Consider the following 16,482-nt stretch of genomic DNA (forward strand, 5'->3'; position numbering starts at 1 on the left):
AGGGTGGTGCAGTGCTTGAGTGAACCTGGGAGATCATACAGGCTCCAGGTTTTTAACTTCTTTTAGGTGACGGACCTCTTTGAGAATCTGATGAAAGCTATAGACCCCTTTCTAGGAAAATGCACACACTTTACATATACACACAATTTCGTGCACGCAGTTTTAGTCTGATCTAGCCCAGCTGCTTCATTTTAGACTTACATAGAGACCTAGAGCAGTCATGTGACTTGCTGAGGTTATGCAGCAAGTTGGTGGCAAAGACAATGCTAGTAATTCTTGCGTGGTGGTCAGGTGTGCTCTGCCACAGCGGTTATGTTTTTTATGTGCATGTTTGAGTTCAAGTTTGGAGTAATATTGTGGGGAGAACTGTGGGGCCTCGGAGTTTCTAAGCCTAGGGCCTCTGGGCTGCAGCACCATCAAGGCCCCTGAGGAAGTCACAGTGAGACCTGCCATCAGTGGCATTTGTCAGAGTCCTGCCACACACATCATCTCATTTGATCTCACAGCAGCTTGGAGCAATTACAGGTGACAGTGGCAGAGCTGGGCCTGACCCAGGTCCCCTGACTACAGAGCCCTCATTCTTTCTAGTGTATCACGCTGTCCCTTCCTGACACGTAGTGGTGATGAGGTCTTTTGATTCCTCTGCACTGGTCTTCCCCTCTAGGGTCTGGAAATGAGGATGCACGCAATTACGGTGTTGTTTGTTTCTGATTCCTCCCTTAAGTTTATTAAGTATTTAAGGAGTAACCATGATACACAGGTGTGTAAGGACTAGGTTTTTTTGCTCAAGAGAAGCAATACTAGATGCTGAGGAAATTGTAGTAATAATAATAGCTAATTTTTTTTAAGCATTGAATCCGTTCCAGGCACTGTCCTAAGTACTTTACTCTCATTTGCTCTTCTAAAACTCCACGAGGTAAATACTGTTGTTGCCTCCATTTGTCAAATGAGGAAATGAAAGCCTAGAGATGGGCACGAGCTCACTCTGGGTCCTGCAGCCGGTGAGTGACGTCACTGGGAATTCCAGCCCAGATCCAGCCCGGCACCCACACTCTTCAGCCCCTGCCAGTGTTGGGGAGGCAAGGCAGAGATAACAACAGATACAAGCAGCTTCTGTTTGTGTAGTATTTGCAGCAGCGTCATATGGCTCATCCTTGGATCTACTGTGTCAGCCTTCATGACAGGTGCTTAGTTGACCTTGACAGAGAGCCTCTGATGAAGGTGTTACTACCCTGTTCTGTTTTAGATGAAGACATAGAGGCTCAGAGAACAGTTTTGCCCAAGAATAAAGTCTATGAATCCTGTGCAAGGTGTACAAGGGCTGGCCCTTGCTCACCTCTCAGTTGTCATCTCTACCTGGAGTAGGTGAAGGCTCCCTGCCGTCTGCTGCCGGGATACCCTGCTCCACTTCTAAGCACTTGCAAACTTGTGACAATATATTTAATAAGCAATTACTTGATATATGTTTCCTCTTTCCAGTCCTTTCATAAAGCCCAAGGAGTGTGAAAATGAAGATCTCATCTGCACTCTTTTGCTGATAGCCTTTCTCTGAGATAAAGAGTAGGGTCTTGCTGTGGCTCGGAAGCCCCTAGAGAACCTTCCTCACCCACCTCACCCCTTGCTCTTGGTGTTCCATGCTGCTGCCTCTCAGCCCCTTGGACGTGTAGGCATTGCCTGCCTCAGGGCCTTTGCACATCTGTTGGATCCTTGTGGATGGGTCTATCTCTCTCTTGCACCTGGCTAAGCTTTGCTCAACATTTAGGTCTCAATGAAAGATTCCATCCTCAGAAACTTCCATCACCGAAATTGGGTCCCCAGGCATTCTCTTTCATAGAGCTTTTTTTTCCCCCACATTATATTTTAGTTGGATCAATTTAACTTAATGCCTACTTTTCCCACCAGATGAAACTCTATGAAGGTAAGGATCATATATATTTTAATCACTATTTGATCCTAATACAGAACGTGATGCCTGGCAAGTGGTGGACCCTCAGTACATCTTTGCTGGTGCCAGACAGAGCAGGATATGAACCCAAAGTTCCTGACTCCAGGCTCACCCAGTGCTGGCAAGAGGATGGAACAGAGAAGCAATGACACTTATTAGGTTCCTTAGTGAACTAGTTTTCTAAGAAATACTCTCTGCAAAATGCTGACTTCAAGTAAATGTGAGAATTTTCTTTTTAAAAACACTTGTAGGCAAGCGCTTTGCTTCTGGATCAGCTGACAAGAGTGTTATTATCTGGACGTCCAAGTTGGAAGGCATTCTGAAGTACACGTGAGTAACTGGCTAGCTGAACCGCATTGTTAGTTTGACTCGTATCTTATTGAGTGACTGTAGCAAAAGCGCCTTGGAGATGTGGGGAAGGACTTTTTTCTCTGTAACTGAACCTACAGTTAGGTTATGGGGATACGGGCTGGGTGCAGGGAGGTTAGGGCTTGAGTAAGTGAAGGCCAGCCCTGGGCTGGGTGTTCCCACGTAGCTCAGTTTAGTTCATCTGACACTGCAGATTCCCCCGACCCCGACCTGTCCGCTCCAGTGTCCCCCTCTCAGGGAAGGGCCTCGCATCCGCCCATTATCAACAGCCTGAGCCTTGGGGTCGGTGCGCGCCAGCTTCTCGCGGTGCAGAGGCTCTGCTCGTGCCGCCTCCCACGCCCTCCACCTGGTTTGGCCCTGCTCGCTCCGCAGGTTTCAGGTGCTGCTGCCCCATGAGGCCCGCTGCGGTCTCCTATGTGGTGTTTCTCACAGCTGCAGGCTTACCTTTATCCTGGTGCAGGTCATTCCACACAGGCAGACATTGCATCCATTTGTCTGGCTCACCCTTGTGTCGCTGATGCCTACTGCAATGCCCAACCTGTAGTTGGTGCTCAGCAAATGATTTTTTTCTTTTTAACTGATAAATTACACATAACATAAAATTTACCATCTTAACCATTTTTAAGTTCATTTATAGTTCAGTAGTGCTAAGTACATTCATGTTGTTGGGCAATCAATCTCCAGATCTCTTCTCATCTTGCAAAACTAAAACCCCATACCTGTGAACAACCACTTCCACTCCACCTCCCCCGGCCCTTGGCATCAGCATTCTACTCTCTGTCTCTATGAATTTGACTACTCTGGGTACCTTGTATAAGAGGAATCTTATAGTATCTGTCGTCTTGTGACTGGTGTATTTCACTGGGCATAGTGTCCTCAAGGTTCATCCACGTTGTAGCATGCATCAGAATTCCCTTATGTGTTACAGCTGAATAATATTCTAGTGTATTGTATAGACCACATTTTGTTTATCCATTCATCTGCTGTCAGTGGACATTTGGGTTGCTTCCACCTCTTGGCTATTTTGAACAGTGCTGCTATGAACATGGGTGTACAAATCAGCAAACAACTTTTGAATGAATGAATGAATGAATGGAGTTGTAAGTAAAGTATTACCCAAAAGTGAAGGAATAAAACTGAGGCTGACATGCCGTGTGTGGTACATGACTCACTCAGCTTTCATCCTTATCTCAGATGCTTCCAGATCTTGGTCTGATATCTTCGTTGTACCTCCATCCTTTATTTCCAGGCCTCCACAAAGCCACAAGAGTAATGGCCATTAATACAGCACTTCCTATGCACTGGTGCCAGGCTGGGTGCTTTACATCGTTATCTTACCAGCTGACAAACCAGAAGTGTCCAGCACGCTAGTCTTGTAGGTGGCATTTAAGTTAGGCCAGTCTGATGGGTGGGTAATGTGTCAGAGGTGAAAATGGTGCTTTTCATTTGTCACTTGCGTCAGGGCTCACGGTGTGTAGTCAGCAAGACTGTGGGCTCATGATTGAAACCTTCAGCTGTAGCACTGAAACATTTGTGGTTTGCTGCAAAGTAATCTGCAGTTCTTTACTTCCCAGGCACAATGATTCTATCCAGTGTGTCTCCTACAATCCTGTTACCCACCAGCTGGCATCCTGTTCCTCCAGTGACTTTGGTAGGTTCTGATTCCCAATGTCTTGTCCTGGAATAAACGAAAATTGGCAAAGAATGCTGAAATCCATCCAGAATGTGGTGGCGGTGTTCTGAGAGAGTTAATGCTACTTCTCTCCCTTCAGTGGCCGAGGGGAGGCTGACAGCTATTCTTTAAATTGTGTAGGAACCGAGAGAGAGAGAGAATGATGACTTTGGGACTGGTGGGAAATCTGGGAGACGGCCAGGAGGCCCGGGGAAGGAGATGGTAACAGGGATGGAGAGCACGGGCCTGACTTGGTGTTGCCGCCTCTGGGAAGCCTTCCCGCCTCACGCTGACAGGGACGTTCAGGTGTCCCCACCTCTGTGTCCCCCAGAATCCCCAGAACGGTGTGTGTGTGCTTCAGCTGTGCTTCTTGTGCGGCATGTCACCATTGTAATTGTTTGGTGGCTGCAGCTGTCATCCCTGAGGTACTGAGTGCCCCAGAAATTCACCCCGCACCCCCTACCACGGCACTGGTGTGGTCCTGGCACAGAGGAGAGGCCGGGAGCCATCCCCCAGGCACAGCAGGAAAGCAGGCAGAGGCTTGCGGGTTCTCCGTTCAAAATCCATTCTGGTTTTTGACTCACGAGTCCTGTCTTCCTTGCTAAGAGTTAGTGGCCACAGCAGAACAGCCAGTCAGAGTCAGGGAGTGAGAGCCCTAATCCCTTTCAGTGTTTCCCGCCCTACCCACTGTCCATCCACTGAGAGCTCTGAGGCTCAAAAGAGAGGATGTAATTGAAAGTACATTGTATAAGTTAAAGGGGAAGGGACTGTCATTCATTAAAAAATTTAGTATTTTATCCACGTGAGGCACTGGTCTGGGCCCTTACTTCTGGGGTTAAAAAGACAAAATAGAATCCCTGCCCTCAAAGAGCTTGTGGTTGGGAGCAGGTAGGGAGGTAGAATTTATAAAAATACAATAATAAGTAATAATATTTGTTGAATGTTTGTGATGTGCTAGGCATTGTGTTAAGGGTTAGAAATGAATTCGACTTGAGCTCTCTGACAACCCCTCAGGTCTCATTTCCACTCCATTAGTGAAACAGGACTGGGGCTTAGAGTGGTCCCGGGACTCACCTGAGGTCACCTGCGGGTGAGGGGTGGAGCCAGGGCTTGGAGCTCGGTGTTGGTTGCATCTAGAGCCGGCTCTGGTCAGCCCTGTCAGGGGGACCCTGGAGGAGAGGCCTCCAGTCTGGGCTCTGGGCAGGCGCCGTGGAGCAGGGAGAAGGTGTGCACAGGCAGAAATGTTGGGGGCAAGCATTCTGGAGCAGGGGAAGGGGAAACAAGTAGTTTGATGCTGCGCTTTGCTATGTAAATGTGTTTCTGCCCTAGATTTGCCTTCTTGGCCACACTTCACGGCTCTGGCAAAGAGGAGAATTTGCTTATGTTGCCCACACCTACACCTGGGGCACTGAGTTCCTGGCAGGAGGGAGCGAGCCGAAGGTGGCCAGTGTGCTGTGGACAAGGCACAGCCCAGATAGGCTCAGGAGAGGAGGCAGGATTTTCAGAAAGCATCATCCGTTACTTGGAATGCTAAGTTGTACTCTGGTTGCAGTGTCATAGTTATGAACAGTGAAGTTGCCATTTCTTTGAGCTAAATCCCTGAAATGTTGGCTAGAAATTCACCAATATATTCTTCTCTTTTTTTTCTCTTGAAATAATTATAGATTCACAGTAAGTTGTAAAGACAGGAGAGGTCTGATGTACCCTGCATCCTATTTCCCCCGTGGATGCATCTTATGTAACTGTTGTGTAATTTCAAGCCAGGAAACAGCGCCTGGCACACTGTGTGTATATAGTTCTGTCATTTTGTCACCTGTGATTGCATCACCGCAAAGATACTCCCTTATCGTCACCTCCCCTATCTCCTATTATCCCTAACACCTGGTACCTGGTAACCACTAATCTGTTCTCCATTTCTGTATAAAATGGAATCATACAGTATATGACCTTTTGAGACTGGCTTTTTTTCACTCAGCATAAAGCCCTGGAGAGCCGTCTAAGTTGTAGTGTGTATCAATAGTCTGTTCCTTTCTGTTACTAAGTAATATTCCAAGCAATCTATCTTCTTTTGTATTATTTTGCATTGAAGGCTTGTGGTCTCCTGAACAGAAGTCAGTCTCCAAGCACAAAGCCAGCAGCAAGATCACCTGCTGCAGGTGAGTTAAGGGCAGCTCTGAAGGTCGCTTTATGTTCCCCGCTCTTCAGACAGACTCAAAGCCCAGGTAGTTCACACAGCAGTGGAGGTCTCGTGTCACCTAGTTGGTTTGGGCCCCGTGTCTCCTCTTTTCTTCTTTCATGGTCTCCTTGATGGGAAGAGCCTGTGCCTTTGATCATCAAGAAAAAGAGAACTCCAGGTTGCCTTGTGCGATTACCTAGCAACAGGCCTCCCCAGCCTGAAGCTGTGCTCGGGGAGAGGGGTGCTCCCTGGAGATGCAAGCCTGTCGCTGTCCAGGCAGCATGTGTGCTGGAGAAGGTACGGGCTTTGAAGTCAGACCTGAGTTTGAATCTAGATTCAGTGGCTGACAGGCTCTGTGACCTCAGGAGGGTCCTCATTTGACAAATGGGGATTAAAATGCTGACTTGATAGGGCTGTTGTAAAATGCACACAAACAGCTGAGTTTGAAGCAAGCTGCACGGCGTCTTGTGTATGGTAGACTCTCAGATGGCAGCTGTCCTTGCTGGGCAGCTTCTGAGTGTAGCCATTCTTTCACTCAGCTTCTGTTAAGCTCCTGTTCTAGAGACTGGGAGCACACCAAGACGTGGATTCTCTTCTTAAGGTGCCCTTGAAGTGGGAGGAGGTAGAAATGGCTAGTGGGAATGGAGGCTGCCAAGCTGCAGGCCAAGCTGAGGGCTGTGGTGGAGGTGCAGACAGAGGGGCGCCAAGGGGAAGGTGCTCCCGCCTTCACATCTGACTGTCCATTCCAGGGCCCATTCCAGGGAGAAGTGGGGCTCTAAGTTTGGCTCTCTGGTTTTTGCATCAGGACCAGGGTGAGCCCAGCCACTGCTGCCTCATCAGACTGTTTCAGTCTAGGCATCATCCTCACTAGTTTTACCTTCTCTGTGTTCATCTCCCCTCCCCGGGCCCTCTTGCTTTTTTGAACAGCTGGACAAATGATGGTCAGTACCTGGCTCTGGGGATGTTCAATGGGGTCATCAGCATACGGAACAAAAACGGCGAGGAGAAAGTGAAGATCGAGCGGCCCGGGGGCTCCCTCTCCCCGATATGGTCCATCTGCTGGAACCCTTCAAGGTGACTGTACAGCTGTCCTCCTGGGGCAGACACTCCATGACGAAGGCCTTCCTCAGCGGCCTGAGTTCTTTCTCTCTTCTTCCTGAAGGCTCCACGACTCCCAGGCTCCTCATCCCATTTGACTGATCTGTTTTGGAACCTATTCCATTTGAATGGAATTTTTTAAGAGCCCATCTTGAGTTTTGGAATGAATCCCAGAAATTCAGCTAAGCAGATGAGCTATCTAGGCCAGCCCAGAGTGTGTGTGTGTGTGTGTGTGTGTGTGTGTGTGTGTGAGAGGGAGAAAGAGAGTATGCGTGTGACACAAGAGTGCTGTTTCCTTATAAATCATTAGCTCACCTCTCTGCTTTGGCTTTATTTTGGTTTTTCCCCCTTTTCAGTTCTTCCCTCCAAGTCTGGGTAGAACATTTGCCCACCCAATAATAAATAACATTTTCATGAGCCTTTTTTTTTTTTTTGCTGCCCATGCCAAAAAAGTCAAAATTAGGTATGAATGTCCCGAAAGCCTATAGTTCCACAAACAGTTGGCATCTGCCTTCTCAAACCTTTCCTTCCTATGCATTTGTGACTTTGACAGTGGACTGATAGCTTTAGGTCTTCTTTGTATAATCCTATAATATTATCAAACCACCCATATCCCCTGCGCCCAGTCCTCTGAAGGTAAATTAAAGGATTTAATTGTTTACCAGTCCAATGTCATTATATAGGTGGTACCTACTTGATTTAGAAGGTTGTTTAATTTCCTTGCCTTTCTTACATCAGATTATTTTGCTTCTTCCTGAATAATTTTGTCCAGCCCAGAGCTGTACCATGCGTGTCTAATGCCTTCAAAGGCCATTAGCCTACCCCAGAGTTCCTGCTGTTTGATTTTTGTGACCACAGATGACTTTGTGGTTTCAGGGTACCATTTTTAATTCATGAAAAGCAGGATGCCCAGTGTACTTGGTTGCTGTCCTCTTCCGGGCAGGGTTCAGGGACTCCTTGACAGGTTTTGAAATTATAGCTTTAGGGTAGTTCTAGGCAACGTGACTGTGAACAACCACTTACTGTCTGCAGCCGGTGGGAGAGTTTCTGGATGAACAGAGAGAACGAGGATGCCGAGGAAGTCATTGCCAACAGATATTTTCAGGAAGTCCCTTCCACTCTGAAGTCAGCAGTGTACAGTAGTCAGGGTAGTGAGGCAGAGGAGGAAGAGCCAGAGGAAGAGGACGACAGTCCCGGGGACGACGACTCGTGAGTGTGTCCTGAGGAGAGAGAACCCTCCTTCCTTAGAGGGTCTGGCCCCCAGCAGAGGCCTGCCAGGCAGGTGCTGCTCTGAAGCCTCTTTCTAGAAGGGGCCGCGGGGTGTTGTTGGTGAACGGTCCTCCACCAGGGGGAACACACCCTTAAAACGTGTGTGGGTTAGAAAATTCTTCTTTGAGAAACTTTATGAAATACTGAGAAGTCTAAAGGAGAAAATTTGACTTTTCTGTAAAACCCTGAGGGAGTCGCTGTTGGCATGTTAGTGTATTTCCCCTCGGTCTTTCAGTGCCTTCACGTAGTAAGTGAAATTGTACCCAAGTTCCTTTTTTCCCACCTCAGCGTTGTAAATTCTTTCCAGTAACATTTTTAATGCCAGCCTAGAGTTCCCTGGCTCACCAGACACTCCCTCTCTCACTGGACACCTTTCTCAACCTGTTCCCACACTGGACCTCACCTTTTGCTCAGACACATAGTAAAGAGGAAGCCCCACCTTCCCCACCGTCCTCAAGCCAGTCCTCGCCATCCAGCCATCCTTCCTGCTGTTCAATCGCGATTTCTTGTAGGAAAACATGGGCAGGCTGAAGGGGGGGGGCAGGATATTGCGACTGGACAGAGGTGATCTAACTTGGGACTTTTTGAACTGTGGTGCCTGGGGTTCCCTGGAAGAAGGCGATGGAAGATGGGGGAAGGAAAGGAGGAAAGGGTGGGCGCCACTTCCCCATCTACGCTTCAACCAGAGCAGACCCTTTAAATGGTTGATACAAGTTTTTCTTTTGGTAAAGAGTCCCACTGCCGGGGGAAAAGGGATTGAAAACCACCCATCCAGCTCATGGGGGCTGAATCCATCCCAGAGCCGTCTGTGGCCACCCCAAGAGGGCTCACTGCGGCCTGGGCCCTGGATTGTGCTTGGACTTCAGTGCCACTCACACAGTGCACGTGCGGGCCCCTTCCATCCCTCTCCACTTTTGTCCTTTTCCTTTTAGTTATGAACTAGTGTCTATGAGATTTGCCATTTTGCCACTCTTGGCTGAGTTCTGCAGGTAGGGCTGTCCCATGCTTTGCCTGTATATCTGATGGTCCTGCCAGGTGACCACAAAGCCCTGGGCTCAAAAAGCTGGAGTTACTAAACAAAGAGGACGCAACAATAGGTGGATGAAGACCAGGACTCGGGGAATGGGGGCGTCTCTCTTGAACTAGATTGCTGAGTGCCTAATCCCCAGCCTCAGCTGAGGAGGTCTCTCCTGGGAGCTGACGCTGCAGCCCTACTCTGAGACGCGTCCTGCTGGGCACTCAGTGTCGGAGGCAGTGGCTGGCCTTCGAGAGCCACGCTTCTTTTTCATTAAATCCAGTCAGAAGCCATTTCACCTGGGCGAAAACCCCGACTGTGAGAGAACCTAGCTTTAGGTGTTAATTTCCCCCTTGAAGAGCAAGCAAGATTCCCCTCTGTCTGTAAAATCAGACAGTCCATGCCTTCCCACTACAAAAGATGTGTTTTCTCCAGCACCTGCCCACACGTTCTAGTACGTAAGAGATGAGCACTCCTGGGTCTGCAGCCTTGCTCTTCGGTTTGTTCCCAGGAGGCTTGAAATGAGGGGTTTCATCTCTTCATTGTGGCAGCGGCTGAACCTCACCTCGCCTTATCCCCTCAGGCTGATTGGTGGGCAGGCCCACATTACAACTTTGGGCCTCTGTGCTCCTGTGCATTTGGCAATCTGACAGCCTGGCCTGGGCTTTCTTTTTCCTGTTGTTTGTTAAACCCTTAGGGCTACGCTCATCAGCAGACCATGGCCCCACATAACCTTTTTTGTCTTCTGTTGATTAGAGAGGAACATAATGACATCCTGGCTGTAGCTGATTGGGGCCAGAAACTTTCCTTCTACCAACTGAGTGGAAAACAGGTATGTAGCTGTGTGCAGACCCCAGTGGGAGATGCGGTTGCAGTCATGCCTGTTTTAGTCTATTTTCATGTTTGGAAATTGTCTTATTAGCAATTATACATTATTTTTATATTGTATAATTTATACTCCTGTTTATTGAGCATTTACTATGATACCAACTTCTGTGCTCAGTGCTGTGCATGCTTTATCTCATTTAATTCTTACAAAACCCTGTGAAGTAGGTACTTTGATTATCAGCTTTTCAGAAAAGATTAGACAAGACTCAGAGCAGTGAAGTAGATATGCCCAGGGTCCCACACTGCTGGCAGTGGTGGCACTTGGGATTGAAACGCAGCTTGGTCTGTAAAGCCTTGGTCTTGGTCATGACCCTACCTTCCTGTATTGCTTTATTCGTCCTGCAAACATTTGTAAGCACCCACTTGGGCCCGCCCTTCACCTGTTAGGAGCTGCACACACGGAGCTGTGTAAGTTAATGCCTCTGCTCCGCAAGAGCTCCCGGGCTGGTGGGGACATACTGGACGGCCAGAAGTGCCCGTGCAGTGTGATCTGTGGCGTGGCGGACTACTGTGCAGATAGACAGCTCCAGGGACCCAGAAAAAGGTGACAGTGCCACTTGGTGGAGGCAGGAGGTTTTGTCGAGGTGGCCTTTGAGCCGGACGAGCGGGGGTTTGCTGGCAGAGGACACTGGCAGTGGTGCTTCAGGAAGAGGAAACAGCACCTGCAGAGACAGGGAAGGGTGAAGATGTGGGACAGTCCAGGGTGACAGGACCCCAGACTGTGGACAAAGATGGAGCCAGAGAGGGAGACGGGGACATGATTTTAAAGGACCTGAATAGTGTGAGTCAGGAGCTTGAGCACGGTATGCTGTAAGTGTTCAGGAGCCGCAGGTCTAGCTAGGGAGTGAGTGGGGCAGATTCCTATTCCGGAAGAATTTCTTGTTTCTCTGGATGGTCGATTAAAATAGAGCCTTGTAGGAGGAAAGCCTGTTAGTAGGCGCTGAGGCGCTGTGGGGCGGTTGTACCACCTGTTCTGTGGCGCCTTTGTTTAATAGCTCCCTTCTTCCTCAGAAAATGTCATGCTGGAGGGGACGGGTTTCAGGTATGTGTAGCCTGCCTTTGGGGCCATTTCTTCTACGTCATCTTACTATCAGTCATTTCATTTGTGATTGAGTAAAGAGAAAATAAAGGTACTGGATGGTGAAGTGTTTTCTCTGTTTCCTGTGACTGATTTCCCAAGCCCTCATTCTCATTCTCTTGCACCCAGCCCTGGTGCTGTCTCCTCCTCCAGCTAGTGTGCGCGTCATCATTCAACAGGCGTTTACTGGCGTGTCTACTGTGTACCAGGCAGTGGGTGTGGGCGATGGAAGTTCCTGGGAACAAAAAAACCATGTCACACAGGGAAAGAGTGGGGTCTTGTTGCTATAGTGACGACACAAAAGAGCTCAATGTGGTGGTCAGGGCCGCAGGAGGTATCTTGTGTACGCAGCCCCACAGCTCATGTTGTGGCCCAAGGTTTTGAGTGGTAAGCAGCCTCACTCTGCTGAGATAGCTCAACTTGTTTGGGACAGTAAGATTATTCCCTCAGTGGGCAAGTGTTTTCTAAGTCTGGGAAGATTTAGAGTTAAATACAAGTAAATCCAAGCTATGCTTTTGTGTTAGGTTTACGGATAGTATATATTTTTGCCATTTTGTGTTTGTAATGCTTAAGGGGATCTGGCTTAATAATAATAATAGCTAACATTTACTGAGTTTCAGGTATTGTATACACTTTAAAGTTAACTCTTTTAATCCTTATAACAACTCTACAAGGTAGATACTATTATCACCACTTTACATGTAAGAAAAATGAGGCACAGGACGAGTGTACAGCTCAGTGGTAGAGCACATGCTTAGCATATACAAGGTCCTGGGTTCAGCCCCAAGTACCTCCTTTAAAAAAAAGAAAACATTTTTTTAAAATGATATAAAAAAAATTGAGACACAGAGTGGTTCAGTAACTGCCCAAAGACACACAGTTTACCTAGTAGTCAAGCTTGGATTGGAACCCAGGCAGAACCTGTGCTAGATTCGATATTAGAATCTCTATCAGATTTGTCTTGTGATGACCATTTAAAGGTTGTAGTTGAGAAATTAGTTTTATTCTTCCAATTTTAAATGGAAAGATGTAAGAAATTTTTAGTAAGTACCCAAGGAATATTGGAATGTTGAAGAGATTTCTTATATTTTCTGGCTTGAGATTGTGGAGGAAGTCAGTGAACTTTTTGAATCAATATATTTATGTCTTTATTCTTTCACCAAATGTGGAAATTTTTTGGTTATTATTTCTTCAAATAATTTTTTCTCCATTCTGTCCTCCAGTTACATATGTTAGACCTTTTGATGTTGTTCTCCAGGTCACTGAGGCCCTGTTCATTTTTTAAATCTTATTTTTCCTCTCTGATCTTGAGATTGGAGGATTTCTGTTGCTCAGTCTTCAACTTCACTGACTTTTCTGTCATCTCTAATATTTCTGTTAAGCTCATCCAGTGTATTTTTGTTTCAGTTATTATCTTTTTCAGTTTTAGAATTTCCATTTAGTTTTTCTTTCCTCCTTGTTCATTCATTACAAGTATATTTTCCTTTATATTCTTGACCATAGTTATAATAGCTGTTTTAAAGTTCTCGTCTGCTATTTCCAGTATCTGAATCATCTTGGGGTCAGTCTCTCTTGATTGTCTTTTCTCTTGAGTATGGTTCGCATTTTTCTGCTTTTTAGAATTTTGCATTATGTTCTAAACATTGTGAATGATAGGGACTCATTTCTGTCATGTTCCTGTGAAGATTAGTGTATAGTTTTTTTTTTTCCCTTAAGTAGTTAACTTTGCCAGACTCAACATTCAGATTCTGTCTTTCTAGTGTGGGCAGCAGCTGGAGTCTCTGTTCAGTTCTTCAGCCTTTGCTAGGCTGCTTGGCATCTGTCCCAACGTGTATAGTTTAAGGGGCTCCAGATATTCAGCAGTGTGTGCAGAATTTAGGCTCCTCCTCTTCTCTCTTTTCTGGATTTCCCACCTCCTGTTCTCGTCCATCGGGGTGCTGATGGGGCCTGCCCTCAGGCAAAAGCCGTCAAAAAAAATGAAAAACTCACCTAATGCCATTCCTTTCTTCCAAATGCATATGTGTTTGAAATTTCTCTCTGCTTCTGGTTGCTCACCAGTGCCTCCAGGTGGTTGTAATTTCTAATTGGTCCAGAGTTTATAGCTGTGACCTGCTGGTCCAGTGGGAACTAGTGAGCGTTACCAGAAGCGCGAGCCTCCCATGTCATGATTCATAAGCTTTTTTGGTTTTCTTATTAGAGTTACTATCATTATGCAAGCATGAGGGAAAGTTTTCATTATCAGGTGTTTGAAATTCTTAAAAAGGAAAGTTAAATATATTAAATTAATAATTGTAGTTTAAATTAGATTAAGGGAATGAACTAAGTTGTAAATGAGGCTGACTGAGGGGTTTTATGGTCTGTTCAAAATTGAATTCAGTAGACATTCATCAAAGGCCTCTTTGCAATTGGTTGTTTACTTCTACTAGACTTATAAATAGGAAAATCTTTGTAAATTGAAGTTAAAAACTTAAGGAGAAATGAGGTTTTTAGAGTTATTTCTTTAATAAAGTGATTATTAGTTTAATAAAAGTAATCAAAAATAGTTTTTTTAGTCACAGAAGGTACACTCAGGGACCGCCAAAGGGTCTGGTGATGATAAGGATAGAGATAACTTACAGAATGGGAGAAAGTGTTCACAAATCATGTATCTGATAAGGACTTGTATCTAGCATATGTAAAGAACTCTTACAACTCAATAATAAAAAGACAACCCAATTTAAAAAAGGAGAAGGGATCTGAATAGACATTTCTTCAGACAAGATAGACATGTGGCCAATAGGTACAGGAAAATATGCTCAGTATCGTTAGCTTCCAGGGAAATGCAAATCAAAACCACAGTGAGACATTACTTCCCACCCACGAGGGTGGAGAAATTGGATCCTTTGTACACTATTGGTATGAAAATGAAATTGTACACCTAAAATAGGAAAAACCCAAATGTCCATCAGCTGATGATTGGACAAATAAAATGGGGAATATCCATACAATGGAATATTATTCAGCAGTGAAGATGAACGAAGTACTATTCATGCTACAACAAAGGTGAACTGGTCACAAAAGACCACATATTGTGTGATTCCATTTATATGAAATGTCCTGAACAGGTAGGTCTGTAGACTTAGGTGGAGCAGTCGTTGCCAGTGATGAAAAACGGGGGACTTGAAATCGACTGTAACAGGGGTAGATTTTCTTTCTGGGGTGTTGGAAATGTTCTGGAATTAGTGATGATGGTTGCACAACTCTGAATATATTAAAAGTCAATGAATTGTACACTTTCAGTGGGTTAATTGTATGGTATGTGAAATACCTCAGCAAGGTTACTAGAAAGATAAGCAGGATGGGTGTAGTTTCAGAATGAAGGACAGTTTTTAAAAGTTGAATAGACTTAGCTTTGTGAAATATAAAATAGAAAGAAAAGAAAAGAAGATAAAAAGGAAGCCAAGGGGAGCCATGATCCCTCAAGGGCTCTGTGCGGAGGAGGGCCTGAGGGAGAAAGAGCGTCCCTGGGTCCGGATGGGCTGAGGAGCTGGGACACCCACCAGGGCAGGTGGGGTGGACCTGGGGGTGACACTGCTGGTGGGGGACCTGGCTGTGTGGTGCGGAGGGGCACGATGTCCCAGGGGAGACTGGCCTGCGCTCATGATGGAATCAGTCGCACAGGGGAGAACGCCAGCTAACTCCCCTGTCCTCCCAACTGCCCCAGTAAAAGTTGGAGGGACAGGCCCTTCATTGTATTGAGATTATAATGGATTCAGAAGTGAATTTCCCTTGGTGTGTTCTCTTTCCTCAGATTGGGAAGGATCGGCTGCTGAACTTTGACCCCTGCTGCATCGGCTACTTTACTAAAGGGGAGTACATTTTGCTGGGGGGATCAGACAAGCAAGTGTCCCTTTTCACCAAGGACGGAGTGCGGCTCGGGACTGTTGGGGAGCAGAACTCCTGGGTGTGGACGTGTAAAGTGAAACCCGATTCCAACTATGTGGTAAGAAAAGGAAGTTCATTCTGCTGGGCCGTTGCCTGAGTAGTCACTGACCGTCAACTGTGTTTACCCAGTCCGATCGTGATGTCCGTCCTTGACAAGCGGGAGGGGAGACTTCTCCGCAGAGGGCTGGGAATTGACACTCTCTCTTTCCCTGCAGGTGGCAGGCTGCCAGGATGGCACCATTTCCTTCTACCAGCTGATTTTCAGCACGGTTCACGGGCTCTACAAGGACCGGTACGCCTACAGGGACAGCATGACCGATGTCATTGTGCAGCACCTGATCACCGAGCAGAAAGGTGAGAGGCAGGTAGCATGCAGGGATTTACTTTCCGTAAGCTCTGGACCACAAAGATTGTGTGCCACTTTGGGTCTTAGCGTTCAGCGGAGCTGATTGTGCGTATTAGACACTCTAAGGGTTTTTTGATGAGACTGTCTCCTTTACTTGCCAGTAGCATTAAGTGAATGATGGCTTTTAATTTCTCTGTCTTGCTAGAGCTGTTTTATTTTATTTTATTCTTCTCTTTGACAGTTCGGATTAAATGTAAAGAGCTCGTCAAGAAGATTGCCATCTACAAAAATCGATTAGCTATCCAACTGCCAGAGAAGATCCTCATCTACGAGTTGTATTCAGATGACTCATCAGACATGCGTTACCGGGTGAAGGAGAAGATTGTCCGGAAGTTTGAATGCAACCTCCTGGTGGTGTGTGCCGACCACATCATCCTCTGTCAGGTGGGCTGCACCTGCTTCATGCCTCCCCTGAGGATGGGGCACCCCTCTCGCCATTTCACAGTTGGTCCCTAGGAAACAAGTCCTTTTCCATCAAGCTCAGTGGCTCTTCGTTGCTTTCATTGTATTGCCATCTAAATGAGTCAGACTCTACCAGAAGGTCACGGACCATAGCCTGGAGAGCACTTTTTTCTATTGCCAAGCACTTTGTTAACCTGGGATTACATATATTTTAATGACTGAAAGCATACATTGATATCC

General features: G+C 46.5%; 1 protein-coding gene across 3 annotated transcripts in view; it reads left to right on the forward strand.

The window, feature by feature from the left end:
• The window catches only part of IFT122 (intraflagellar transport 122), a 63,364-nt gene that overhangs the window by 10,060 nt on the left and 36,822 nt on the right, over positions 1 to 16,482 (forward strand). For 2 of the 3 annotated variants that reach the window (XR_012060805.1, XM_006206788.4), the window contains exons 4-12: positions 2,197 to 2,275; positions 3,889 to 3,965; positions 6,076 to 6,142; positions 7,090 to 7,236; positions 8,293 to 8,469; positions 10,301 to 10,376; positions 15,301 to 15,492; positions 15,650 to 15,788; positions 16,022 to 16,224. Coding sequence is in view for 2 of the 3 variants with exons in the window: in XM_006206788.4 (XP_006206850.1) it covers positions 2,197 to 2,275; positions 3,889 to 3,965; positions 6,076 to 6,142; positions 7,090 to 7,236; positions 8,293 to 8,469; positions 10,301 to 10,376; positions 15,301 to 15,492; positions 15,650 to 15,788; positions 16,022 to 16,224 (1,157 nt within the window). In the remaining variant the exon portion in view is untranslated. The remainder of the gene's footprint in view (positions 1 to 2,196; positions 2,276 to 3,888; positions 3,966 to 6,075; positions 6,143 to 7,089; positions 7,237 to 8,292; positions 8,470 to 10,300; positions 10,377 to 15,300; positions 15,493 to 15,649; positions 15,789 to 16,021; positions 16,225 to 16,482) is intronic. The other variant, XM_006206789.4, reaches the window with a different exon arrangement.

This window comes from Vicugna pacos, chromosome 17 (genome assembly GCF_048564905.1).
Source record: "Vicugna pacos chromosome 17, VicPac4, whole genome shotgun sequence".
Classification (NCBI taxonomy): Eukaryota; Metazoa; Chordata; class Mammalia; order Artiodactyla; family Camelidae; genus Vicugna; species Vicugna pacos.